The sequence below is a fragment of the Notolepis coatsorum genome (assembly GCF_963971535.1).
Source record: "Notolepis coatsorum genome assembly, chromosome: 17".
NCBI classification, from domain to species: domain Eukaryota; kingdom Metazoa; phylum Chordata; class Actinopteri; order Aulopiformes; family Paralepididae; genus Notolepis; species Notolepis coatsorum.
The window spans coordinates 88,595,940-88,623,627 of NC_140181.1; the positions used below are offsets into that span (position 1 = coordinate 88,595,940).

Here is a 27,688-nt window from a genome sequence, read left to right on the forward strand (position 1 = left end):
CCCTCCCTCCCTCCCTCCCTCCCTGCCTGCAACAGCAACTTGTTCCTGTTTGCGGACGACTCAGCCCTGCTGGTCTCTGACAAGAACAAGTTGCAGGTTGAAAAAACCCTCAGCACGGAACTAGGCAAAATCTGCATATGGCTCGCTGATAAACTATCATTACACATGGGCAAAACAGAGTCCATTCTCTTCGGTTCAAATAACAAACTCAGCAAGACCGATGGATTCTCAGTTACAGTGGGTGACAATATTGTCACAAGGAAAGACGAAATTACCTACCTGGGTTCCATCCTAGAGGCAAATATTTCCTGTGACAAAATGGCATCCAATGTAATAAAAAAAGTCAACCAACGAACTAGATTCTTGTACCGGATCTCCTATCTGGTAAACAAGAATACCCTGAAGACTCTGGCAGGAGCACTCATTCAACATTCACTCTGTACTACATTCTGTTGTGGAAGGACAGCTCATTCACTGAGAGACTTACACTGCATCAGGGTAAGACATTTTAAGTCATTTAGTAATATCTTTAAACTGAGACTTGATTGCTGACTTGACCAGCTGACTTGATTAAGGGGCGTGTTTAAAGCGGCCATTTTGTTTCCTTAAGTGACCCATTAAGGGCCAGGTGTTAGAAAGCACTAATTAGTGATAGGGATTTAAAGGCCTGCTGGCTTAGCGTCAGCGAAGCGTCGAGAAACGAAGAGGGACAAAGAGGAGTTTTCCTGGAGTTATCCGCGGAGGAATCCAGGGATCCACCCAGTGCTAAGTACATCATAATCCTATCTTACACTCCACTCTGAAAAATCTCCCTTTCCCTCCCACTCTGCTATTTCTCTACTTCCTCCCTGCCACTCTTGACACCACAATGTGTCTCATATCCACAATCTGCTCCCCCAGAACAGACTCAACCCACCCACGGCAGTTTGCTAGCAACCCGGCTAATCTATCCTACCCTCCTACAGCCACTAATACACCTGTCACAGTACAGGGAGGCCTATGGAATTGTCAATCAGCAGTCAAGAAAGCTGACTTCATTACTGCCTACGCCCATAGTCAAAATCTGCAGCTCCTGGCTCTAACTGAGACCTGGATAACCCCCAATAACTCATCAACACCTGCAGCATTATCTACAAACTATAACTTCACTCACACACCTCGACCTTCCAGGCGGGGTGGAGGCACTGGCCTCATGACATCTCCTTCATGGACTACAAACGTAACACCCCTCCCAGCACTGTCACTCTCCTCTTTTGAATATCATGCAGTATCTGTCTCTAATCCTTTCAATCTCACCATTGTTACACTCTACCGCCCTCCAGGTCCGCTCGATCACTTCACAGATGAGCTGGACATGCTTCTAAGCTCCTTACCGGAAGATGGTACCCCTCTCCTTCTATTGGGCGACTTCAACCTGCCTGACTCATCTCAGTCAGTCATAGTAGTCTCCCTCCTACAATCATTTGACCTGACTCCCACTGCCATGCCTCCCACCCACAAAGCAGGCAACTCCTTGGATCTCATATTTTCCCGTAACTCCAGCATCATTAACACCACGGTAACTCCCCTACATGTATCTGACCATTCCTTCATATCCTTCTCACTAACTCTCATGCTTAACCGAAAGGTCTTCACCCCAACTCAAACCGTCTCACTCAGACGCAACCTGCCCTCCCTATCCCCCTCCACCCTCTCCTCTGACATACTATCCACTCTACCTTTGAGTGACACCTTCTCTGCTCTCTCCACAGAGATGGCAACCTCCACCCTCCTCTCAGCCCTTGCAACCTCCTTCGACAAGCTCTGTCCCCTCGTTGAGAAACCTGCCCGCCGTTCCCCACCCAGTCCATGGCTGACAGATCCAGTGAGAGAACAAAGACAGGTCCTGAGAGCAGCTGAAAGGAAGTATAGAAAGTCACGCCTCACTGCTGACATCGACACATATCACAACCTCTTGTTAACATTCTCCAAAACCATTACTAATGCCAAAGCTTCTTTCTTTCACCATAGGATCGAGGCCTCTGCCAAGAATCTTCGCAAACTGCATGCTACCATGTCCTCCCTCCTCACTCCCCCCCCACCCCCCCCTCCCTCATCTTTCTCTGCCGAAGACTTTGCGATCTTCTTTGAGGAAAAAGTGGAGAACATCCGCAGCTCCTTCTCCCAACCCCCACCCATTCCAAATGCTGAATCGAGAACCTCATCCTTCACTCTGTCATCTTTCTCTCCCATTACAGAAGCCGAGACCCTGACACTGGTAACGTCGAACCGTCCGACTACATGCCAGCTGGACCGGCTACCTTCCCCACTCCTCCAGTCCATAGCACCAGACATCCTCCCATTCCTAACTGCAACCATCAACTCCTCACTCAACTCGGGGGTGGTCCCCACCTCCCTAAAACAAGCCAGAGTCACGCCCCTCATAAAAAAACCATCCCTGAACCCTACCGTCATAGGCAACTACCGTCCTGTCTCTCTTCTCTCCTTCCTTTCTAAAACACTTGAACGTGCTGTATCCAACCAACTTACTGCTTATCTCTTACAGAATGACCTCCTAGACCCTAATCAGTCAGGCTTCAGGACTGGTCACTCCACAGAGACAGCCCTCATTGCGGTCACAGAGGCACTTAGCAAAAGCGAAAGGCCTCTCCTCTGTCCTGATTCTCCTAGATCTATCTGCAGCCTTCGACACAGTCAACCACCAGATCCTCCTCGCGGCCCTCGCAGGAATGGGAGTGGCTGGCTCTGCGCTGACATGGTTGTCATCATACCTCAATGACCGCTCCTACCAAGTGTCATGGAGAGGGACCCTGTCGGCCACCCGCCCCCTGCGGACGGGTGTCCCCCAGGGCTCGGTTTTAGGACCCCTTCTCTTCTCCCTCTACACTAAATCACTGGGTAACATTATCACGTCTCATGGCTTCTCCTACCACTGTTATGCCGACGATACTCAACTCTTCCTCTCCTTCCCTCCCTCAGATATCCACGTCTCTGAGCGGATCTCGGCCTGTCTGTCCGACATCTCCGCCTGGATGACGACCAACCACCTCAAACTGAACCTAAGCAAAACAGAATTGCTCCACCTGCCGGCCAAATCCTCCCCCCTGACCGACCTTTCCATCACAGTCGAGAATGCAGCTGTGACCGCGTCCCCGACCGCCAAGAACCTTGGTGTTGTCCTCGACGACCAGTTGAACTTCTCTGCTCACATCGCAGCGACAACCAGAACCTGCCGATTCCTCCTGAGCAACGTCAGAAGGATACGCCCCTTCCTGACAAAAGAAGCCACCCAACTCCTCGTCCAATCAACAGTCATCTCCCGCCTCGACTACTGCAACGCACTGCTCGCTGGCCTCCCGGCCACTGCCACTAAGCCTCTTCAACTCATTCAGAACGCAGCGGCCCGCCTGATCTCAAACCTACCGAAGTCGGCCCATGTCACCCCACTTCTTAGGGACCTGCACTGGCTCCCCATTGCTGCACGAATCCGCTTCAAGGCCCTTGACCTAGCATACCGTGCGGCAAAGGGAACTGCTCCCGCCTACCTCCGGTCAATGGTCTCTAACTACACACCCTCAAGACCCCTACGCTCTGCATCTTCTGGCCGCCTCAGACCTACTCCTATCCAAGCTCCGGGAGGGTCATCAAAGAGAAGTCGCCTATTCTCAGTCCTTGCCCCACAATGGTGGAATGAACTACCCACCCCAGTTAGGACAGCCGAAACACGTCCAATCTTTCGCCGTCGACTAAAGACTCACTTCTTCAACCATTATCTGAATTAAAAAAAAAAAAAAAAAAAAAATCTAACCCTAACTAACCATACTGTCATGCACTTGTCCTAATAAACTAACCTACACTGTAGCACTCAACACTTTGATGAACATTGTTACTCAGCTGATAGAGTTGTGCTCTTCCTGATGGCTTGTCGTACAGAACTTGTAAGTCGCTTTGGATAAAAGCGTCAGCTAAATGACTAAATGTAAATGTAAATGTAAGGGTACTATGACTATGCGTGCACCTCATGGTACCAAAGCACCTCAAAGGCGCTTAAAACAAAATTACAAACATCACAAAACAAACTGGTCAGACTACTACTTGACCTGAACCCCAGAACCCACCTCACCCCTGCCCACTTTGCCAACCTAGGATGGCTTAGAGTAGACGACAGAGTACAGCAACTTGCAATGGGCCTGGTCTACAAGATACACTATACGACCGGGGTGCCCATGTACATGTCAAAATACTTCCCAAAGGTCAGTGAATACCACAACCACTACACCAGAGGAAGCTCAACAAATCATGTTAAACCCAGATTCGGCTCAAACAAGGGACTAAACACGTTTCGCAATTATGCCACAACAATGTGGAACGCCCTACCCAAAGCTGTAAAGGAATGTGAATCCCTGCCCACATTCAAAACCGCTCTTAAAGAGCACCTACGGGAGGCTGCAATTCGAAACTGGCCACCGTAAATGCCCAAAACCCCCACCATCTCCTAATAGACAGTCTCCTCCCCACCGCACGTATATATTCCCTCCCCGCCGTATGTATATTTCCCTCCCACCCACCCACCCCCTCCTAATGAACAGTCCCCTCCCCATCATATGTATATACTCTGTCAGGATCTAGGGGTAACAGTACTGTATATTTGAATACCGCTTATGTCACAAATGTATCAGTACTAAATACCTATATGTCCCTATGCCATAAATGTCATGTATGTTGTGTATGTCATAAATGTCTATATGAATTGAAAATGGGGGACCCTGATGGAAACAAGACAAACGTCTTTCTCAGGTCTGCATCCCCTTAACAATTGTATGTATTGAGCCGTACTGTATTGTACCCATTCTGCAATCTGTTAAATAAAGTTTTCATTCATTCATTCATTCATTCATTCATGCATCCCTCTCTCACCCTCTTCTCCACTGGGATCTTGTTGTAGTAGCGTATGGAGTCCTTTCCCAGGAAGTCGAACTCCACCACGTACTCCTGGTCATCCATCTTGGGGTAGAGTTTGATGTGCTCCACCCTCAGCGAGCAGCAACCCACCGTGTCCGCCGTCTCCCCCTCCTCCTTCTCGTTTCCCGCCCTCAGCGCCAACTACGGGAGGCGAGAGGCGCGCAGCTCGGTCAGGTATGGAGAGCATAGAGTCGCTCGTTTGCTGATTAACCCCTTCGCTACCACACTACAGAAGGTTAACCCTTTCCCTACCACACTACAGACGGTTAACAGTCTGTAGCGTGGTAGTGAAAGGGTTAACCTTCTGTAGTGTGGCAGTGAAATGGTTAACCCTTTGTCGTGTGGCAGTGAAAGGGTTAACCTTCTGTATTGTCGCAGTGAAAGGGTTAACATGTTGGAAGATATGAGACGTGAGGTGTGGAAGTCTGGTGAGCCCCAGGGGTCCTCGAGAGGGTCCCTGGGGGGTCCCAGTTTAACACGACATTAAGCTTTACAAACTCAGTATAACAAGAGTACGCATGATAATGATAATGTAATGGATATTATGATTGTAGGGTGCATTCTCCCCACTCACTAGCTAATTATTATGATTATGATTATTATTATATTTTCTTTTTAAAAGGGGTAATATTCGCTGATATGACTACGTAAATGGTAAATGGTGCATTCATATAGAGCTTTTATCAAAAGCACTTTACAATATTTAGTTTCTCACATTCACCCATTCACTCGCACATTCACACACCAATGGCAGAGGCAACCATGCAAGGTGCCAACCTGCTCATCGGGAGCAATTAGGGGTTAAAGGAACTTGCCAACTTTTTCGGAAATTAGCTTATTTGCCATCTACCCTGGAGTTAGACAAGCAGATACATACCCTTTTCTTCTCTCCCATTTTTCAAAAAACAACGAGGCTTTTGAGGTGATGAAATGACTGCGCCCAGGCAGCAGTGGTTCGGCAAAAAAATTTCAGAGTATATATCTGCTTAGAAAACGAAAATGTCTAATATATTTGTTTTCTCAACGTGGTAAATACACACTTGTTCACAACATGTTTACAGGAACGTTTTGGAGTTGTATTTGGAGTGTATTTCGTGACTGTTGGGAACTAGGCTACACTGGCACACCTACTTCCAGTGAATTACGCTAAGCTAGGCTAACGGTGTGGCTGTTCCCTAAGCCTAATGCATGCACAGAGAAGTAAAGGGTATGTATCTGCTTGTCTAACTCCAGGGTAGATGGCAAATAGCGAATTCCCAAAAGGTTGGCGTGTTCCTTTAAAGGGGAACTATTTTACTATTTCTTTCACTATTTGGGCACTTTTACACAATTCCTGTGAGTCTATGGAACACCTCTGTAATATATATATTTTTTTTATTCATTGTTTTGTATTTCTAATCAAGTCCTCAAAAACAGCATTTTTCTACCTCAAGATCTCGAGCCGTTTTGAGCCTGGGCTCCAGGTGCAGCTCATCTTGTATCTCAACATTAACATGCAGCGGTGTCTTTCTGACATCACAAATCATCACATTTTCAAATGACTCAGTTCAGTGAGGGTGAATATTGTGAGAGGAGAATTGGAAGAATGCGCCAATATGAGAATTTTGAGACATAGATCATATTAATATAAGTTCACATAGCTAGGAAACAATGCTAAACACTCAAAAAGGCCATTTATAAGATAGTTCCCCTTTAAGTGTCTTGCTCAAGGGCACTTCGACACGCTGCCCGGGAGGAGCGGGAATCGAACCCGGGAATCTTCCCGATTACCAGACGACCACTCTACCTCTAGACCTCCTCTCACCTTGTCTATGAAGTAGAGCGCCACGGCCCTCTGTCTGATCCTCATCTCTTTAGACTTCCAGTCGTCTCTGTACTGGGAGCGCAGGCGGTCCACACACTTCTTCAGCCTCCGGGCCGTCTCATACTTCTGCCAGTCCTTCTCCCCCTGCAGAGAGAGAGAGACAGAGAGAGAGAGAGAGAGAGAGAGAGAGAGAGAGAGAGAGAGAGAGAGAGAGAGAGAGAGAGAGAGAGAGAGAGAGAGAGAGAGAGAGAGGAGAGAGAGAGAGAGAGAGAGAGAGAGATGAGAGAGAGAGAGAGAGAGACATCAACCCTTGAACAAAAAAAACACATTTATAGTGCAGCTGAGCTTATGAAAAAAGTGCTTCATGTCTGTGCAACAACAGCAAATCACAGCATCTTATTAGCACTTATTGTCCACTCTTAACTCTCAAACATCAGGGGGGGTGGGGGCAGACAGGCCTAGCCTACATACACACATCTAATGAGAGAGATTGCACTTCTTTGACTGGGCAATGGCAGAGAAAGAGGGTTCATAGGAAGTGAGGGCTACCCACAAACAGTGATGCAAATGCTCATTTGTCAAGGAGGCACGGTTGCTTGTTTTAATGGCATTCATGTGAGAGAAACTGGATTCACAGGTGTATGTTGAGCCAAACATTGTTAGCACAGATATTGCCAGCGTTTTTATTTTAGGGAATGTGTTGACATGAATACACTTTATCCAAAATGTTGTGGTGGATTCATTCTCAAGTGCCTGCTTCAGAGCAGATGATGCTTGCATGTCAATTATTTCAAGTTGCAGGAGACCTTCATCAATGTGAAGTGATGCAAGGAAACTCTTGTCCTAGCAGCTACATTGGCAAATGGGTTGCTCACAAAATGCATCAATTCTCTGGGCATGTCAAATTCATCAAATCAACTTGCAAAGTGACTTTTGGCTCAATTGTGCATGTGAACGTTGACATGAAAAAAAAAGAAAAAAAAATAATAATATTTTTTTTTTATTATCATGTAATCTTTTGCGGGACGTTCAGAATCATCCCGCGGGCCGGATCTGGCCCGCGGGCCGCCAGTTGAATAGCCCTGATATACAGAGACAGGGTTCAGGAGGAGGAATTTGCTAGTGAGACACACATGAAATCCACCCAAACTACATGCTTTTAGATCGTCAGTGAAAATAAAGTAGATTTTTTATTTCTGTTAGCCTGTCGTGACGTTAGCCAAGTCTACTTTTACCATCTCCGCTGTCAAAAGTAAGAATTGATAACTTTGCAGTGGTGGAACGTATTTTTAAGTACTGTACTTAACCCTTTCACTACAAAGGGTTAACCCTTTCACTACCACACCACAGGTTAATCCTTTCACTACCACACTACAAAGGGTTAACCCTTTCACTACCACACTACAGAAGGTTAACCCTTTCACTAACACACTACAGAAGTTTAAAATCATTGGTAAACAAACATAGTGCTGAAAATATACAATTTGACTGCTGTTTTGATAGGGTTAGGGTCTTTACTCTTGGCTACATTTGAAAAGAAACACAACATCACTTAATACGGATTGTATTGATCTATTTGTGACGTGAAATAAATCTTGGGCCGGTACCGGGCTGATGGGGCTTAAGAGGTTAATCAAAGCAGCACAACTGGACCCCAGACCACTCTAGCAGCTCAGGCTGCATTTTTCACAGAACATATAAATTACCGTTCGAAAAATCTATTTGTTGCCATTCGAACGCCACCTCGGTTCTCGAGTTACATGACGATTATGTCAGGCGAGCGTCTTTTTATGTGCCGCACGTCAGATGACCACCCCGGACTCCCGACGCTCCAGAACTGCCAATCATCCACTGAGGGCAAAAATGATTGGTCAGCGTTGTAGCCAATGAGTGTACCTTTCCAATGATACCCCACGTGGGGGGTGCGAATAAGGGATCTGAATCACCAGAAGTGAATCACACTTCAGAATGAATGGCCGTGGATGAGGAAGTGGATTTTGGAGAGCTTTTATTCTTTTTTTGCACGGTTTACCCGGATCTCTCTCAAAGACCCATTTCTGAACGGATTCTTATAAGATTTGGACCTATACTACATAATACTTCAGGCTATGGATCCACAGCGTAAACATTTTAGTACACAAGTTCAAGTTCAACTCAAGTTCAGACCTCTGTTACTCTATTTAATTAGCACTAAAAGTGCCATCTTTGCATTAGTAACTTCAGAATGTTATCTTTCAAAAGAGACCAGGCTCATGCATGTGCAAGTATAAAGTATAAAGCTAAGCATTGCTAAAGAAAGTATGCAGTCCTCAAGATCAAGTCAAATAAATGCCCACTTTTCTGGGTGCCTGTTAAGAGGTTAAGTACATTCAATATCAAATACATCTCTCCACTTTTACTTAACACTTTGATCGCCATGGTTAAATTCATAATTTACCATCCCTCGCCATCTCTATTTGTCTATGGAGAAGTTCCCCTTCTTTGCAGGGCTATAACTTTTAAAATTGTATTGCTAAATTGACATTATTATGGCCCATTCAATGTCCTATATCTATTGTTCAGGGTGTAGCAACGTTATACTTTTTCATTCACATATTCATACTAAAATACAGTCTAAAGTATAAGTATGTTTTTATCGTTTTCTGCAGCTTTCTCCAGAACGTGATTTATAGCTCCAAATGCATTATATTGATGATGAAATACAGTTTGATAGCAATCGACGCAAGATAAAAAATTTCAACTGGACGTGGTTCTAGAAGTTACTACGTATCATCTGATGTTGACCGGATGGGCGGGGGGTCGTTTATAATTCCGTGGGCAACGTTATATCATTCATCTAGTGTGGGTGATATGATCATCAGAGCAGTTAGTAAAGAACACGTTGGAAAATAACGCTGGATCTTACCGTATCTTCCTCGCGCCGTTGGGCGATGAGCGTGGAGCAGAGATATTCCTATTATGGGATGTCGAAATACCCGATCCATCTCCAGGTTGTATAATAGTATATACGTCCGAATCATGTTGTTTGTCGAGTTATTTGCACCGATCGGTGTTCACTGTGTCAAGATGGAGTCCTGCTAATGATAGCGAGTGCCCGGACGAAATATGGGTGAGCACCACTTCATCCACATGACTTCCTATTGGGCGATCTGCCGATCGGCCACCAGATGGCGCTCTTGAACCGTTAGAGAGTTGAGTGGAGCTCAGCAGTATATATCAGGTCCCCGGAGGAGAAATATGATTTCGATCACAGATTTTTGAAATATTGATATCAAAGACGTGTTACGGCGTCTTCGGCAGAATGAGCATGGCGGGCAATGACAAGTTTCGGCGTTTCCGGCGATTAAAGTGTTAAGTAGAACTCTGAAAGGAGGACTTTTACTTTGACCAGAGTACTCATTTATTTGGGTATTTCTACTTTTACTCAAGTAAAGAAACTGTGTACTTCTTCCACTACTGTGATTCTGTAATGCTAACGGGCATAAAGACACACAGTGCAAGCCAGTTAGCAAGTACTCAGATGGTCCGTGTATCTGTGGTTGTGAGGGAGAGTGGAGCTTCTAGCGTGGTCACAGTGTAATAGCCAATCCTTCAAACTGAGATTAGGGCCGGGATTAGGTCAGGGGATAATATGGGTCGGCGCGAGAGGTCAAGGATGAGACGTACCTTGATCCTGGAGCTGGGATTCAACATGATGTACTTGATGGAGCCCTGGATGTTCTCAGTCCAGGACACCAGCCAGGTCACCTTGTTGTCGTGGCGGACCTCCTTCCAGCGCGTGCCTGGCGGAGGCTTGGGGTGCTTGGAGTCCCTACGATGGAGAGAGAGAGGGAGGCGGTCTGATGCGTCGATACGATACGAGCCGAAACGTGTGTGCCCCCCCCCAATCAAGCGGTGGTGTTGTTGTCCAGCAGGGGGCACTCTGTCCTCTGGACTAGTCAGTAACAATGCCCCTGTTACGGTGATAGACCACCGCAACACTTCCGGGATTCTGGGCGGCTACGCGGCGTAGTGGGAAAGGCGCTCGCCACGAATGTGGAGACGCTGGGCTCGCCTGTTCGAGCCCAGCCCTCCACATTGCTTTCAGTTTAGCTGGTCGTTCATACTAATACACATTGGCCGTATTAGGGGGTGGGAAACTGATGGGTGGGGATGGGGCGTTGTGGACAGCGACTCCTACAGGTCGGTTGGTGCGCCTGTGCAGTAGAATCAGGAAGTGTCGGGGGCAGCGTGAGCCTCCCACGCGTTACTCCTCGCCACTGAGAGATCGAGCTGCGCAGGTGAAAAGATGCGACTGCTGTTACCTCAAGTACCGGAGGGGACTTGTGCTATGTATGACTTAGTCCACATTGCAGCCGGCTTGTGGGAGGCAAGAAACAGCGTTCGTGACAGGGGAGGGTTGAATTGGATGATACGAAATTGGGATGGGAGAAAATATAGAAAATGGGAGAAAAAGTGGATAAAAAAAAAAAAACACTTCCGGGATTCTGAAATCGGGGAGGAGATTGCGGGGGGAGCATATGAATGAATGTGGATCAGAGCCGTGATGTAAGTGGTTGCCGATACGGCTGTGGGGGTGCTAGAGACATGATCGAATAGACGTTTATGCGCCTCAATCTCCTGAACACGGCGTGACCCATTCCTAGTCGATCAGAACTAAATCGGCAGAGAAAAAGCCCATTTTAAAGCACCTATTCTCCATGCACATGCGCAGATTGCCCATGGAGTCTGGACGACGCGAGATGACGCACGAATGAATGTGGACTGTTCTATCAGAGGGGGGAGCTTCGGTGGCCAGTGTCCTTTCAGCCGAACAGGATAATGAAAAAATTATCCCACTAAATTGCCAGACGCGTCTTATGGCGACATCTACAATTACCTCATTGAGTCTCCAGGTAGACTAATGTTTATATTTAAGTGCAGCGGTCTGTAGCCACTCACACTGGCCACCCGAAAAGCCATCGTTTAAAAAAAAAAAAAAAAATCCTTGATAAACGCTGATGTACTGTAATATTCTAGAACGTTGTCATTGTTCTGCCTATTTATGAATCGTTTTCAAATAAACGCTAGATTATCGATAGTATATGTGTACGTATGCACGCTGGTGCCGCGAGCTGTAAATTGATTCTCTTATTTCCTGATCACTCGCACAGTCAAAATAGCCATATCACATATAGGGGGAAAGCTTATATCTCCGTGAAAAAAGGTCTGATTATCCTAAGACTGGTAAAATAGATTCCTTACCTGAGATCAGATGGTATCCAAATGGATTATTCCAATTCCTGATCGACCATTCCAAAAATCAATCCTTTTATTGATCCCACGCGTATACTGTAAAACAGCGTATACACGCTGTGCTGAGGGTCCAGCATGAAGCTGATCAGCCCCGGTTACATGCGTGAGAAGTAAAATGTGGAGTCCGGGTTTTTTTCCCCCATGCATTTTCATTGAGTCCAATCCAAAAGGGTGAATTACCATCTGGGAGACGATAGGGGGCGCTTTTTTCACATCTGAGCGCCTGGGGTGGCTGATTTACCAACGGTAGACTCGGTTGATGAAATATGAATTCAGATCGCTAATAAAAATAAAAAAACGCGGGGGTAAACCTGAGAATATTTGTTATGGGCATTCAAAGTGTTAATTGGCTGATATCAATCCCTGTCTCCTGAGCCGTTCAGCCATTGTGTAGTGTGATAATAATAATAATAATAATAATAATAATAATAATAATAATAATAATAATAATAATAATAATAATAATAATAATAATAATAACTTCATTTTATATAGCGCCTTTTAGAAGACCCAAGGTCGTTTTACATAGGGGGGGGGGGGGGGAGATGACAAATTAACATACATAGTGGACAGACACAACATATACATATAAAGTGAGAAATTAGGGGTTAAAGGCCAAATTGAAGAGGTGGGTTTTGAACAGTTTTTTGAATGAGTCCAGAGTTGGGGCGGTGCAGAGTTCTGCAGGGAGGGAGTTCCAGAGGGTGGGAGCTGCCACACTGAAAGCTCTGTCCCCGAAGGTCCGCAGTCTGGTTCGGGGGATGGAGAGCTGACCAGTGTCCGTGGATCGCAGGGACCGTGACTGAGTGTAGGGGTGGAGGAGGTCAGTGAGGTACTGAGGTGCCAGAGTGTGAAGGGAGTTGTAGGTGAGCAGGAGGGTTTTGTAGGTGATGCGGGATTTGATGGGGAGCCAGTGGAGGTGGATGAGGGTGGGGGTGATGTGCTGCCAGGGTTTGGTGCGGGTTAGAACCCTGGCAGCTGAATTTTGAACATACTGGAGCCTGTCCAGGGTTTTGCTTGGGACCCTGGACAGGACCCCGTTGCAGTAGTCCAGGCGGGAGGTTACAAAGGCATGGATGAGGGTCTCAGCTGTGGAGTCGGAAAGTGATGGTCGGAGTCTGGAGATGTTTCTGAGGTGGAAGAAGGCGGATTTAGTGACGGAACTGACATGGGCTTGATAGGAAAGGGTGGAGTCCAGGATAACGCCCTGATGTGTGCATGGTGCCAGTGTATGGCAGCCATTGAGCCTGCGTAGCCCAAGGTTGGGTGCTACCAGTGGTGGTGAAGGAGGCAATTTCCACCCTACATTGTGGGGAGCGCTTTGAGTGTCTAGAAAAGCGCTATATAAATGTAATGAATTATTATTATTATTATAATTTTTTAATCCTCTTTTTCTCCTCCTGGTTTTTCCGTGTTTTTCCTCCCATCCCAATTTAGTCATTATGCCAATTTCCCCCTCCCCTACCTGGTCGTTGCGCGCATGTGCCCCCTACTGGTCGGTCTTAGGGAGCCCTGAGGTCTACCACATGCTTCCTCTGACACATGCAGAGACAGCCAGCGGCTCTCTTTTCACCTGACAGTGCGGACTCTCATTGGTGAAGTGTAACGCGTGGGAGGTCACACTACCTTCACCACTTCCTGTCTTTTGCTGTGCAGGCGCCCTGACCGACCTGTAGGAGTCGCTGTCCACAACGCCAGATTACCACCTCATCGACTTCCCTTCCCGCTAACTCTGCCAATTTAGTTAGTATGACGGCCGGCCCAAGCCGGAGGCAATGCTGACATTCGGATTCGAGACCGGAGTCTCTCGCATTGGTGACGAGCGCAATCTCCGCTGCGTCACCCAGCCGCCCTCATTATTATTATTATTATTATTATTGTTGTCAACCGCGTAGAGGACAATAGAGGACGGAGAGCGTCCCAGTGAGACAGAGAGTGTGGAGGGCTTGTGTGTGAAGGACAACTTGGCCCCTACGGGTCGCGTTATTGTTTCCACCTTCTCCATGTACTCTGCTACGCTGACAGGAAGACTACCTTTGACACAGTGTGTGTGTGTGTGTGTGTGTGTGTGTGTGTGTGTGTGTGTGTGTGTGTGTGTGTGTGTGTGTGTGTGTGCACACAGGATAACAGCACTATACATGCGACATGCAGCGGCACATACTTTCACACACACACACGCGCGCGCGCGCGTCTATATGTAAACTGAATGACCTGTACAGATTACCACATCAACACACACACACACACACACACACACACACACACACAAGCAAGAGGCAGGGAAGGACAGCGATAAAAAGAGAATTATTCCAGGCTGCTATAAATAACTCCAGCGATCACAACATGGCAGTCAGAAGATGGAGGGGGTGATAAGGGGGAGCAAGACAAAAAGAAACACGAGGGAGGGAGGGACAGGATCCCCTCCTACCCAACCCCACCCCACCCAACCACCTCCAATGTACAGTCCCCCCCACCCGCCCCCCCACCCACTCAACCCCACCCCACCTACCCAACCACCTCCAATGTACAGTTTCTACATCAAATGTATATACTCTCTTTTCTGGACTCTTTTTGTATCACAAACAGTACTGTATTTGCAAATCTGGTATGTCATAAATGTATAGATGTAGCAGTACTGTCTATCTGTCGTGTATGTCATATATGTTATGATGAATTGAAAATGGGGGACCCTGATGTAAACAAGACGAAAGTCTTTCTCTGGTCTGCATCCCCTTAACAATTGTATGTATTGAGCTGTACTGTACTGTGCCCATTCTGCAATCTGTTAATAAAGTTTTCAATCAATCAATCAATTCAATCAATCAATCAATCAAACGAAGGAGTCTAACAATGTGGGGGGGGGGGGCTGGGGTGCAATGTAAGGAGAGAGGGAAAGAACTTAAGGAGGAACCCACACACTGTAGCAGCTCCAGACACCGAAACAAATGGATGTCGGGACGTCAGGAACATATAGCTCCCATAAACAACCTCCATGTAACATGTTGTCTTCTCACAGGCAAGTTTACAGCCCATAACATGGACAGTATCATTCACCCCCAGCACGCACGCACACACACACACACACACACACACACACACACACACACACACACACACACACACAATAGGACCCCCTAGTCCAGAAGTTCTCAAACTACGGGTCGCGACCCAAAGTGGGGTCACGGGTAGGTGACAGTGCATTGGCAAGTAAAATATAAAATATATATATATATATATATTTTTTTTTATGTTCTGGCAACATAAATATGCCTCGTTTTATAAATGTGTATTGATAACATAGTGCTGTAATATAATTTTCTAATAAATATGCATGGTCAAGTTCAACAATGTGTGCTTTTAATTTGATATTCCTTAATTCCATGTTGAAATTACGAGATACATTAAGTGTGGGGTCCCCAAAAAAAGTCCTAAATAAAATGGGGTCGTGGTATGAAAAGGTTTGAGTAGTCAGTGCAGTAGTGCACAAGGCCTCCTTGTGGTAATAACAGACAACTACACATTACAGCACACCTTCCGACTTCGACCCTCTGTACTGTACTACGCTCCTGGACTCACGCAGTACTGTGCTCTATAGCTGTACCCTTAAAATATTAACGTACATAGTACTGAATGTATAGGCTGTAGGGTAGACCCTGTAGACTGTAGAGTCTGTCAACTGTCTGTATCCATCGTTATGTCCTGCGCGGTCCGGGTGAGATCCCACTGTACCGTGAAGCCGTCCAATTAGATTAGATTCAAATCTGTATTGTCATCATACAGCACAAGTACAGTACAAGGAAAAGAAGTTTGGCATCCGACCAGAGTGCAAATGTAACAGTAAAGTGCAACAGCGATACACAATGTACAGGTGGTTAAACTGGGTACAAAATATACAAATTAGTACTACTGAGAGTAGTGATAATCCAATGTATGTACAGAGAGTTGTAGTATAATAAATAAAGACAGTATGACTACTACTGGCCAGCAGTGTGACTAGTAAGAGGATATGTACAGATATATATATATATATATATATATAGTAGTGCTGTCAGGCGATTAATTTTTTTTATCTAATTAATTACAGGATTTGTAATTAATTAATCTAATTAATCGCATTTTAATCGCATAACCATTTTATGCCTGATATTCTATAATCATATTTCAAATTGCATGTGTCCGGATGGCAGAATTCAGTACTGTATCTACAAAACCTTCTGTTTAATCATCTTCCATCTATTAATTTGCTTAGATTTTTCAGGTCTGGTCAATTTTTGCATGGTGTTATTCACAGTCAAAGATAAAAAAAAAGTTTATTGATATTCTCATTTGGTTCATTACAATTGAGTCAAGCCTAGTAACAGACACAGTATTTCTGACACTGGGAATACATTCCCTGAGATCCATAGATGTCCCTAGAATCAGATACCAAGAACATGCAAATGGGCCATATTAGAAAAAAGTCTGTAAATGTGTATTCTACGTTCTTATGGAATGAATGAGATAAAAAAATATATTATAATTAATTAATTTTGAGTTAATTTTCATAACGCAATAATTTGCTGTGTAATTAATTAATCTAATTAATGCGATAAACTGACAGCCCTAATATATAGTAAAGGACTATGTGAAGGTACAGACAGGTGAGGATAGGTATATATGCGGTGAGAATAAATATATATATATATATATATATATATATAATGGTATATACAGCATTATTGTACATGATATCATACAGAGCTATGGGTTATAAATGGTAAATAGTGCATTTATATAGTGCTTTTATCCAAAGCGCTTTAACATTTTTGTTCCTCAGATTCACACATTCACACACCGATGGCGGAGGCGACCATGCAAGGTGCCAACCTGCACATCGGGAGCAATTAGGGGTTACGTGTCTTGCTCAAGGACACATCGACATGCTGCCCGGGAGGAGCGGGAATCTAACCGGGAACCTTCCGACTACCAGACGACCGCTCCACCTCCTGAGCCACTGTCGCCCCCGTTATGTGCAGGTGTACAACGCTGTCGCGTCTCTCCACCCATGTCACCGAAGACGAGATGATGTACATGGATGGTCAAATAGCGCTGGTTCTGAGCGGCGATTGGAGACAGTCGAGGTCACCTACTTGCTACAGTTGATGATGATGTCCGCGGGCCGGAGCCGGCGTTTCAGCATGCCCATCTTGGGGTGGTCTCCTCGCCCTCTGAAGAGGCCCGGGGGCTCGATGCGGAAGTTCCCAATCCTCTCCTTGTGTTTGTCCATCATGCAGAAGCCATACTCCTGGAGAATCCTCTCGTTCTCCTCTTTGATTTTCTACAAAGTGTAAATATGCACAATACTTCACACTCGAGAATGCCACGATATTTGCTTTGATTCAAGATTCAAGAGATTTATTTGTCACATACATACACTACACAAGACATATAATGAAATGAAGGTGGCCATGCTCGCTTTGATTGTGCAAAAATACAAATAATAATAGAATTAAATAGAATGGATAATAAAATAGACATGATAAAAAGTATTAAGATAAAATACAATACAATGCTAAGCTTCTGAATTAAAAGGTAATGAGTCCTATATACACTACTATACACTATACAATATACAGTTATAATATATATAACTATCCTATACAAAAAACAGTTATGTGACCTTTTCTTTTGTGTTTAAAGTGACCTTTCGCTGGTTAGCACAGGACTTTGTGGCAATATCCTCGATATTCACTACGCATATCATATGAGGACAGATAAGGTTGTATCTGTTGTGCTTATGAAGAATAGATATTGATGGCCGAAGAACAAAACCTCCTATCTGCATAAAAGAAAGTGTGGAAAAACCTCCTATCTGCACGCACTTTGCGAGGCACTAATACCTGATCGGTATTGTTAACACATAACATGGTAATATAGTTGAAAACTGCAAGAAAACATGTATTTTCTTGTGAAATGTTTTGTGTATATTACACATAAACATGCTAGATGCACGTGAATGCATAACTGATTAACAATCTACCAGTTTATCATCTTTGCTCATCTGTTTCCTGACTTCTGATTGGGCCTTGAAGTGCTCGTTTATTTCATTAAAGTTGCACTTGTTCAGGTCGGAGATCTTCGATTTCTCGTCTGGTGTCATTTCCTGGGGGTCAGAGAGCAGAGGCTTTAGATTTGAACATTTGAAGGATTTGGGGCTCACATGTTCCATAGACTTCTTATGACGCATATCGGACCGCTTTTCTAGGATCAGTGACTATGTCTCCTTGACCATCTCATCTGGTTTGATGTGATGGACAAAGCTGATCCTAGATCAGCGGTCCTCCTCCTTCCAGGAGGACCTCTTCTCTCCTCACCTTCCTCCAGTCCTTAAAGAAGTTCTTTCTGAACATGTCCTTGGTCGTGTACTCGTGATCCAGCATCTTGCCAAAAAATGTAGCCACTTCTTCTGTGGGGGCACTCAGTTTAATTTGCCTGCCTGAAAACAACAGAGATAACTAAGTTAGTAACTAATATAGTAGTAGTAGTAGTAGTAGTAGTAGTAGTAGTAGTAGTAGTAGTAGTAGTAGTATTATTCAGTCATCACACACAATACAATCATTCAACAATCTTTGATTTGGCAGTGACTGAAAAGGTACAGACTGAAGCATAATGCTAATACATGCCTGTCCTATATTCTTAACAAAATAAAGACTCCAAAACAGTATTCTAAAAGAAAACAAAAATAACTATTCACATTTCACTCCATCAAAAATAGCTATACAACCCATTTTCTTAAAAACCAAAAGCGAATTACTCATTCTTAAATGTATATCAGCATTGTTCCTCAAGTTAACCCTGACAAGGCGGTCAGGTGGCGTGGCGGAGATTGCGCTCGTCACCAATGCAAGAGGCTGCGGTCTCGACTCCCGGAGTCAGCATTGCCTTGGCTTGGGCTGATCGCTATACTAACTCGTTTGGCTGGGTTAGGGGGAGGGAAGCCGTGGGTGGGAAACTGGCGTTGTGGAAAGCGACGCCTACAGGTCAGGTCTGGGCGCTCGCTCAGCGGAGGCAGGACTTGAGGAAGGCAGCGTGACCTCCCACGCGTTACACTTCACCAATGAGAGCCCTCGCTGCCAGGTGAGAAGAGAGCCACTGGCTGTCGCTGCACGTGTCGGAGGAAGCGTGCGGATACTTCAGGGTTCCCTTGTACCGACCAGTAGGACAACATGCGCACAACAACCAGGTAGGGGAGGGCGGGGGGAATTGGCACAACGACTAAATTGGAACGGGGAGAAAACAGAGAAAAATCTGAGAAAGAGAGATAAAAATAAAATAAAAAATTAACCCTGACAATAGAAATAAATCTCTTAATTAATCATAGTATTAATTGTACTAGGGCTGAAACGGTTAAGCAGCCACTCATCTGGCTCTGCAAATAGATCTCTAGACGATCTCTAAATATGCGTTCTATGCATACGTCCAGAGCATCTAACTGTTATTTTTTTTTTTATATTGATCTTTTTTTCCCTCCTTTTTCCTCCGATTTTTTCCCATCCCAATGTTAGTTGTTATGCCAATTCCCAATCCCCTTCCTGGTCGCTGCGCACTTACCCCCCACAGTCGGTCTGGGAGAGTGGAGGCTGTCACGTGCTTCCTCCGACACACGTCCAGCCAATCAAATGCTTCTTTTCACCTGGCAGCGCGGACTCTCACTGAGAGCGTGTAACGTGTGGAAGGATCACACTACCGCCCTTAGATCCTATCCGCGCTTAGCAGGCGCCCCGACCGAACTGTAGGAGTCGCTGTTTACAACGACCCGGACCCACCCCGCCAGCTTCTCCCACCCTCTAATACTGCCAATTGTATTAGTGTGAACGGCCAGCCAAGCTGGTGACAACCCCGGAGCTGTGAGCTGGATTCGAACAGGCGAATCCAGCGTCTCCGGGGTTGGTGACGAACGCAATCTCCGCTACGCCACCTGACCGCCCTAGCATCTAACTGTTCTAACAGCAATATATAATCCATTTCAGAAGCAGAACGCACGCAATAAGTTATAATAATAGGGCGGCTAAGTGGCGCAGTGGGCAAAACGCTCGCCACTAACGCAGGAGATGCTGGGTTCGAGCTTGGCTGGTCGTTCATACTAACACAATTGACAGTGTTAGGGGGTGGGAAAGCCGGTGGGTGGGGATTGGACGTTGTGGACAACAACTCCTACAGGTTGGTTGGTGCGCCTGTACAGCAGAATCAGGAAGTAACGGGGGCAGCGTGAGCCTCCCACGCGTTACTCCTCGCCACTGAGAGATCGTGCTGTTCAGGTGAAAAGATGCGACAGTTGCCTCCTCGTGTACTGGAGGGGACACGTGATGCAAGGCTTGGTCCTCACTGCAGCCGACCAGTGGGAGGCATAGTCTAGCAACGTTCGAGACAGGGGAGGGGAGAATTGAAGGGAGAAATGGCAAGGCGAAATTGGGATGGGAGAAAAATAAGGATGAAAAAGTGGATACAAAATAATTAATAATTATTATTATTATTATTGAAAAGTTCTGGGTTTTTTAAGTCGTATTTGGCGGCAATTGACCAATGGCAGGCTTTTTATTATTATTTTTTATAATAACCGGATGAATTAGAGGGAAATAAATGAAGCTGTCATACGTGTGTGTAGTCCTATGAAAGAAAAGACCTAGGGCTTTCGATGGGCTTTTGAATTTCATAAAAACTACACTATCCAGCTCACGCCAGCTCCTGTCAAACTTGGAGCCATTATAGGAGAATTTTCTCAAAATATGGCTAGTGCTTAAAAGATTGTCAAAGATTGAGCAATTACAGTGTCCTGACCCTCAGAGGCTGTTCTCCACCAACACACCTGTCACCAAGACTTTCACTCAGGTGTGCAAGAGACTGATGACAGATTATGTCCCATGACTATAGACAGGTTTCTTGTCCACGTCAGACTCAGTGTGTGCATCAAGGAGGCAAAAAGGAACGTAATCCTGGTCAGAACAACAGGGCAGACTACAATATGTTTGCATTTGTTAGCCATGCTAGTGATCTAAAGATTCTAAACAATCAATCTATGCCAAAGCTAGATATGTAAAAGGTGGAAGACTCTCACTCACAGCCATGCTGATTTGGCAAAATGACATCCAGCTTCGTGCAAAGCAACTTTTAATCAGGTGAGTGCCATGGTTTCTCCATAGAGCTCCATTATACTTTCAGTCAGCAGGGTGTCATGGTTTCTCCATAGAGCTCCATTATACTTTCAGTCAGCAGGGTGTCATGGTTTCTCCATAGAGCTACATTATACTTTCAGTCAGCGGGGTGTCATGGTTTCTCCATAGAACTACATTATACTTTCAGTCAGCAGGGTGTCATGGTTTCTCCATAGAGCTACATTATACTTTCAGTCAGCAGGGTGTCATGGTTTCTCCATAGAGCTACATTATACTTTCAGTCAGCGGGGTGTCATGGTTTCTCCATAGAACCCCGTAGTAGCTTGCGCAGGTACTCAGTCACGTGATTCAGCGGGCATCGCCAATTGGCTTGAATACGTTTATATATTGTGGCAGATCTCACCCCACATGGATATGTGAAGGATGGGAGATACTTTAGCCACGGAAGGAGTAGAGTCAATTAGGTAGCTGATTAGTACTGATAGAACAGTAGCCCTGTAGCTCTCACCTCCATAGCCATGAAGTGTTTTGAGAAGCTAGTAAAGGGCTACATCTGCTCCTCCCTCCCCATCAACCTGGACCCCCTGCAATTTGCATACCGCCCCAACAGGTCCACGGAGGACGCCATAGCCCATGTGCTGCACACAGCAGCATCACACCTGGACAAGAGGAAGGGGAACTATGTGAGAATGCTATTCATCGACTACAGCTCGGCATTCAATACCATAGTCCCCTCCAAACTCATAGCCAAGCTCAGGGACCTGGGCTTGAACTATGACCTCTGCCAGTGGGTCTTGGACTTCCTGACGGGCAGACCCCAGGTGGTGAGAGCAGGCAACTGCACCTCCTCATCCATCACCCTCAACATAGGGGCCCCCCAGGGCTGTGTTCTGAGTCCCCTCCTCTACTCCCTGTACACACACGACTGTGTGGCTCAGCGGAGTAACAACACAATCATCAAATTTGCTGACGACACAGTAGTGGTGGGCCTGATCTCCGCAAACGACGAGAGGGCCTACCTGGAAGAGGTCAAGGTCCTGGCGGGATGGTGCCAGGAGAACAGCCTCTCCCTGAACGTCAGCAAAACAAAGGAGATGATTGTGGACTTTAGGAGGGCGGGGGTCAAGGACTACAGCCCCCTCAGCATCGACGGGGCACCGGTTGAGAGAGTGAACAGTTTTAAGTACCTCAGAGCCCACATATCCGAGGACTTGACATGGACCACACACATTGACAGTGTTGTGAAGAAGGCACGACAACGCCTCTACTTCCTCAGGCGCCTAAGGAAGTTCCAAGTCAGTCAGAAGATCCTTAAGAACTTCTACTCATGTACAATAGAGAGCATCCTGACTGGCAACATCACCTCCTGGTTTGGGAATAGCACTGCACAAGACCGTAGCAGACTACAAAGAGTGACACGTTCAGCCGAACGCACAATTGGAGGGGGGCTTCCCACCCTCCAGAACATTTACAACAAGCGGTGCAGGGGTAAGGCTAAGAGAATCATCAAGGACTCCAGCCACCCGAACAACTGCCTCTTTGAACTGCTGCGGTCAGGCAAGCGATACCGGAGTCTCAAGGCGAGCACAGAAAGACTCAGAAGAAGCTTCTATCCCCAGGCCATCAGGCTGCTCAACGAACAATAAACACTATGCAACAACCATCAAATGCACACAGCACACACATCCACACGCACACACTCACTTTAAACAAACAGCACACTGCAGCACCCACTCTCCACACTTTAGATCACCTAAACACACTTTATATTTATTGGTAAAGGATTTGCACTACAACTCGTACACCTTACTGTAAATTGTACCTAAATTGTACCTCATCCCATTTCTGCTTTGCACTATATAGTATTGTATATTAGTACATTGCATAGTATATTGTATATTGTATGGTAACTCAGTTACTTCTATTCTGCATCGAACATTGTACATATGTCTATACTGAACACTGTGACCTCTATTTTTACTTCTATTTTACATGCTATACTATTTTATTTCATACTTATCTTGTCTAGCACAGTCTCTGGAGCGTAACAGTAAGAAGCATTTTGTATAAAAGTATTCTGTACTTCTGTATGACAACTATTAAAGAAACTTGAAACTTGAACACACCTGCACATCATTAGTCCACCCACATCTCACGTGCACACGCCCAGACCCACACACTACAAAGCCACTAGGTTAGTTAGGAGTAAATTGAGCGGAGGTGAGGTTGGAGTTGTTGTTTATTGAGAGAGAGAGATTGTAGTATTCGGAGTTGTGAAGGTGAGCGGTAGTGAGAGGAGAGGTGAAGGCGAGTAGGGGTTCTTTGTGTACTGGACCCTGGACTGGCTGAGAAACCCCCTTGTGTACTGACCCTGGACCGGACGACTACCCTGAATAGTGAACAATCCCTTTTTCTGTCGGCGAGCCTGTTTTGTGTTTTTGACCCTCGGACTGAATCACAACCATTCTTTTGCTTTTTCCCACTGGATTCTGCCCTGAATTCAATAAATACTTGTATTGATTGATATTGCTCCTGTGTGGCCATTCGAATGTGTTTGTATTTGAACCGTGGCCAGTCTGAACCCCACCAGGCTCGTCACAATATAAACAAGAAACCCAATCAGTTGACTAAGAACTTGATTGGTCGAGGATGGCCCTAAACGGCACCACTTCACAGCTCTCCTCCCAATGACCTCACAAACCGTACGACTCACCATCGTAGAAAAAGCGGATCTTGTCGGGCAGCGGTTCGTACGGAGGGGCGAACACGGGGCCCTTGTGTTCCAGGAAGCGCCACTTGGAGCCGTCAGTGTATCTCTCCTCTTCCCACCTGATCAACCAAAACGACAACAAAGAATCAACCACAAGAGGAAAGAAGAAGAATAAAATTGTATTAGATTCAAATGTATTCATCATACAGCCCAAGTACAGTACAATGAAAATAAGTTTGGCATCCAACCAGAGTGCAAATGTAACAGTAAAGTGCAACAGCAATATAGGTGAGATATATTAAATGAGTACTACCGAGTGTAGTTTTAATCAGATGTATGCAGGGAACAAAATAAGTACCCGCCAAGCGCCAATGGCGGGCAGATTTAAGGTTTGGCGAGTAACAATGAGAGGTCTGCTCGCCACCTGGCGTGTAACAAAATTGTTCATATCGATACTCTTATTTTGAAAATCCCGTGGCGGGTCTCATTTCCGCCCCAAGCGCAGCTCCAGCTATAATATCTATGGCTCCGGCAGCTAGCAACGTTCGGTTCATATCGATACGCTTATTTTGAAAATCCCCACAGGCCGTGGCAACTCGACAAGTCATATCCGCCCAGTCCATGCTGTCTGCATTAAGCAGAGCAGGGCTACAGAGCAGTGCGCCTATTTTGCGACCAGAAATAAGTCTGTGGTGTTTTTTTTCTCTCACAACGGGTCAAATGCATCTAACATGCTTTGCATCGTCGCCATTCCTTTATGCCCACATCGCCCGAAATTAACGTTACGTTAGCGTAAGCGTAAGCTAACAAGCTAATCCTGATCAGAGGCAGAGCCATAGAGAACAGCAGAAAGTGTGTGTGTGTCCCGACCCCACTTCTATGTTTCAATAAATTATTTGCATTTAAAACTATTAACGCTGACTCATTCCTTCAGTCCACTCAAAATTATGCTAATATTCCTTATGTTGTTTATGATATGAATTGAAAATAGCATATGAGAGTATTATATAGGAATAATAACACATGGCGATATACTAAAAAGCTATTTATAATCTTTGGCTGGTAAAAAATCTGCCTGGCTGGTAGTTTTTAAAATCGACTAGCCAAATGGCTGGTAAGTCAAAAAGTGAATTTTGTTCCCTGGATGTATGTACAGAGTTGTAGTATAATATGTACAGTGATACAGGTATAAAGACACTATGGTAGTAAGTCATACTCGCCAGCAGCGTAACTAATAAGAATAGGATATGTACAGATATGGTATATGCAGCATTTGTACATGCTATCATACAGAGCTATGAGTTATATGCAGGGGTATAAGTAAGTATATAGAGGGGTTATATGCAGGTATATTAATAAAACGAGTGGCATCTATTCCTCTATGTATCAACGGTCTTTTGGCGGAGTATGTGCGGCTCCCAGAGGAAGAGAACAATGTGTCAGTGACGTTATCTCACCATTTCCACTTCTCTTCCGGTTCTTTCTTGACCTTCTTTCCATCCCCCCCTTTCTTGTCTTTCATCTTCTTCTTAGGCTTTATGTCCTGAAAACAGAAGAGAAAGGAATCAGTCTATATAGAGAGACCAGACCAGAGGCTAAGGGGGATATATGAATCAGTCTATATAGAGAGACCAGACCAGAGGCTAAGGGGGGGAATCTATGAATCCAATCCAAGTCAAGTCAAGTTTCACTTGTTATAAAAGGTACATTATAGTGAAATGCTTGGTTCTGTATGACCCTCCTGAGATTGTGCTTCATACAGTACAAGAGTAAAAGACCAAACACTATACAATATACAAAACTAAAATGTACAAAATGGAAAATGCTAAAATGAGGTAGAAGAGGTAGTGCAAATGTGTAAGAATAAAATAGATACAATATGGTGTAATGTTAAAAGTTAGTGTTTAAAGTGAGTGTTTAATAAAGTGAATGTTTAAAGTGAGTGTTTAAAGTGAATGTTTAAAGGGAGTGTGTGCATCCATTAACCTCTTCCTCCTCTTCGTCATCGTACTCCTGTTTCCTCTTCTTAGCCTTTTTGTCGTTCTCTGTCTTGACTTTTTTGGGCTTGCACTCATATCTGCAAAACATACACCAATAATGCACGTTTAATCCGAAGTCTTTGAAGACCCTCAAAAACAAAATGTGGGGGAAATCCGGAAATAGGCCAAATATGAAATATAACAAAACAAAATCACGGAATGATTGATTTAAGCAATAGTCCACGACATTAACAGGCCATTGGAATATGGTTATTATATCACAGCTAAGGGGCGTAGATATTTCTTTATCTGTCATTTGTCCCCAGTTAGTAGCTAGATTAATACATTTAGTGGAAGTGTCAATAATCAAATAATCTGGATAAAAACATCACATTTTTAACCTCTCTTGCTCCATATATGGGCATATGTGTGTTCCGTGATGCAAGGGATTCCCCGATCTACATGCGTCAGCCCCAGTCTCCTCCGTAGACCAGACCCTCTCATTTAACAAGGCTGGCGTTTTTTCCCTCAGACGTGGAGTGATACCGACTTGTGAAAAGGAATTAGAATCATAGCTACGGATATACGTTCAATATACCATGGCTATGAACCAATCATATTGTTTGATTTGAGCTACCCGTTTTATAAAATGTATTTAGATGGACCTGGATACTCACTCCTCATCGTCCCGCTACCCGTTTATTTTTTTTATTTTTTTCCCGTCTGATTTTTCTGTGCTTTTTCCTCCCATCTCAATTTTAGTTGTTATGCCAATTCCCCCCTCCCCTACCTGGTCGTTGTGCGCATGTGCCCCCTACTGGTCGGTCTAGGGAGCCCTGAGGTCTACCACATGCTTCCTCCGACACATGCAGAGACAGCCAGCGGCTCTCTTTTCACCTGACAGCGCGGACTCTCATTGGTGAAGTGTAACGCGTGGGAGGTCACGCTGCCTTCACCACTTCCTGTCTTTTGCTGTGCAGGCGCCCAGACCTGACTTGTAGGAGTCGCTGTCCACAACGCCAGATTACCACCCACGACTTCCCTCCCGCTAACTCAGCCAAACGAGTTAGTATGGCGGCTGGCCCAAGCCGGAGGCAATGCTGACACCTGGATTCGAGACCGGGGTCTCTCGCATTGGTGACGAGCGCAATCTCCGCTGCGCCACCCAGCCACGCACCCGCTACCCATTTTATAAAAGGTATTTAGATGGACCTGGATACTCACTCCTCATCGTCCCGCTCCCTCTTGGTGGACTTGTTGTGTTTAGGAGAAGGATAGAAGCCATTGTCCTCCTCTGGCTCTGTCTTTATGGCAGGAGGGCTCGTCTCTCTGGGACAGACAATTTTAGAAGACGAGAGAGGCCTCATATTAGACGTGTTATGGTGACGAGCAGATAATAATAACTAGAGTCCCAATACATTCTTTCTACAGTTGGGTTATGGTCAGATCTGACACTTAATACGTTTTATTTCAGGTCAGCCATATGTGATAATAATAATCAAAAACAGAGAATACTCTTTCTTGAGTAAAACTCCTTACCTTGTATATCCATTTTCTTTCTCCTTTTTAAGCTTGTCTCCATGTGAGGACTTGATCTGTACATGAAAAACAGGAGAATATATATTTTCTTAAAATGCATTTCAAACATTTATTTAAACTCGAAAGGCAACTGTGTGTTTATGTACTGTGTACTCACAACTATGGGGGTTAAACTAACCTATAAAGCTATGCTTAGTGACATATGAGTAAAGAATGATTCTTTTCTCAGCCTGTAATGACAATGAAC

The 27,688-nt window shown here is 45.1% G+C and overlaps 1 protein-coding gene across 1 annotated transcript in view; it reads right to left on the minus strand.

The window, feature by feature from the left end:
* Nucleotides 1-27,688, minus strand: part of top1b (DNA topoisomerase Ib) — a 50,265-nt gene that overhangs the window by 13,083 nt on the left and 9,494 nt on the right. Inside the window, exons 5-15 of the mRNA XM_084334190.1 lie at nt 27,442-27,497; nt 27,127-27,231; nt 25,910-26,000; nt 25,381-25,466; nt 23,927-24,042; nt 18,415-18,536; nt 18,081-18,203; nt 17,191-17,378; nt 10,433-10,577; nt 6,767-6,910; nt 4,918-5,103 (exon numbers count right to left, since the gene is read on the minus strand). Of these exons, the coding sequence (XP_084190316.1) occupies nt 4,918-5,103; nt 6,767-6,910; nt 10,433-10,577; nt 17,191-17,378; nt 18,081-18,203; nt 18,415-18,536; nt 23,927-24,042; nt 25,381-25,466; nt 25,910-26,000; nt 27,127-27,231; nt 27,442-27,497 (1,362 nt within the window). The remainder of the gene's footprint in view (nt 1-4,917; nt 5,104-6,766; nt 6,911-10,432; nt 10,578-17,190; nt 17,379-18,080; nt 18,204-18,414; nt 18,537-23,926; nt 24,043-25,380; nt 25,467-25,909; nt 26,001-27,126; nt 27,232-27,441; nt 27,498-27,688) is intronic.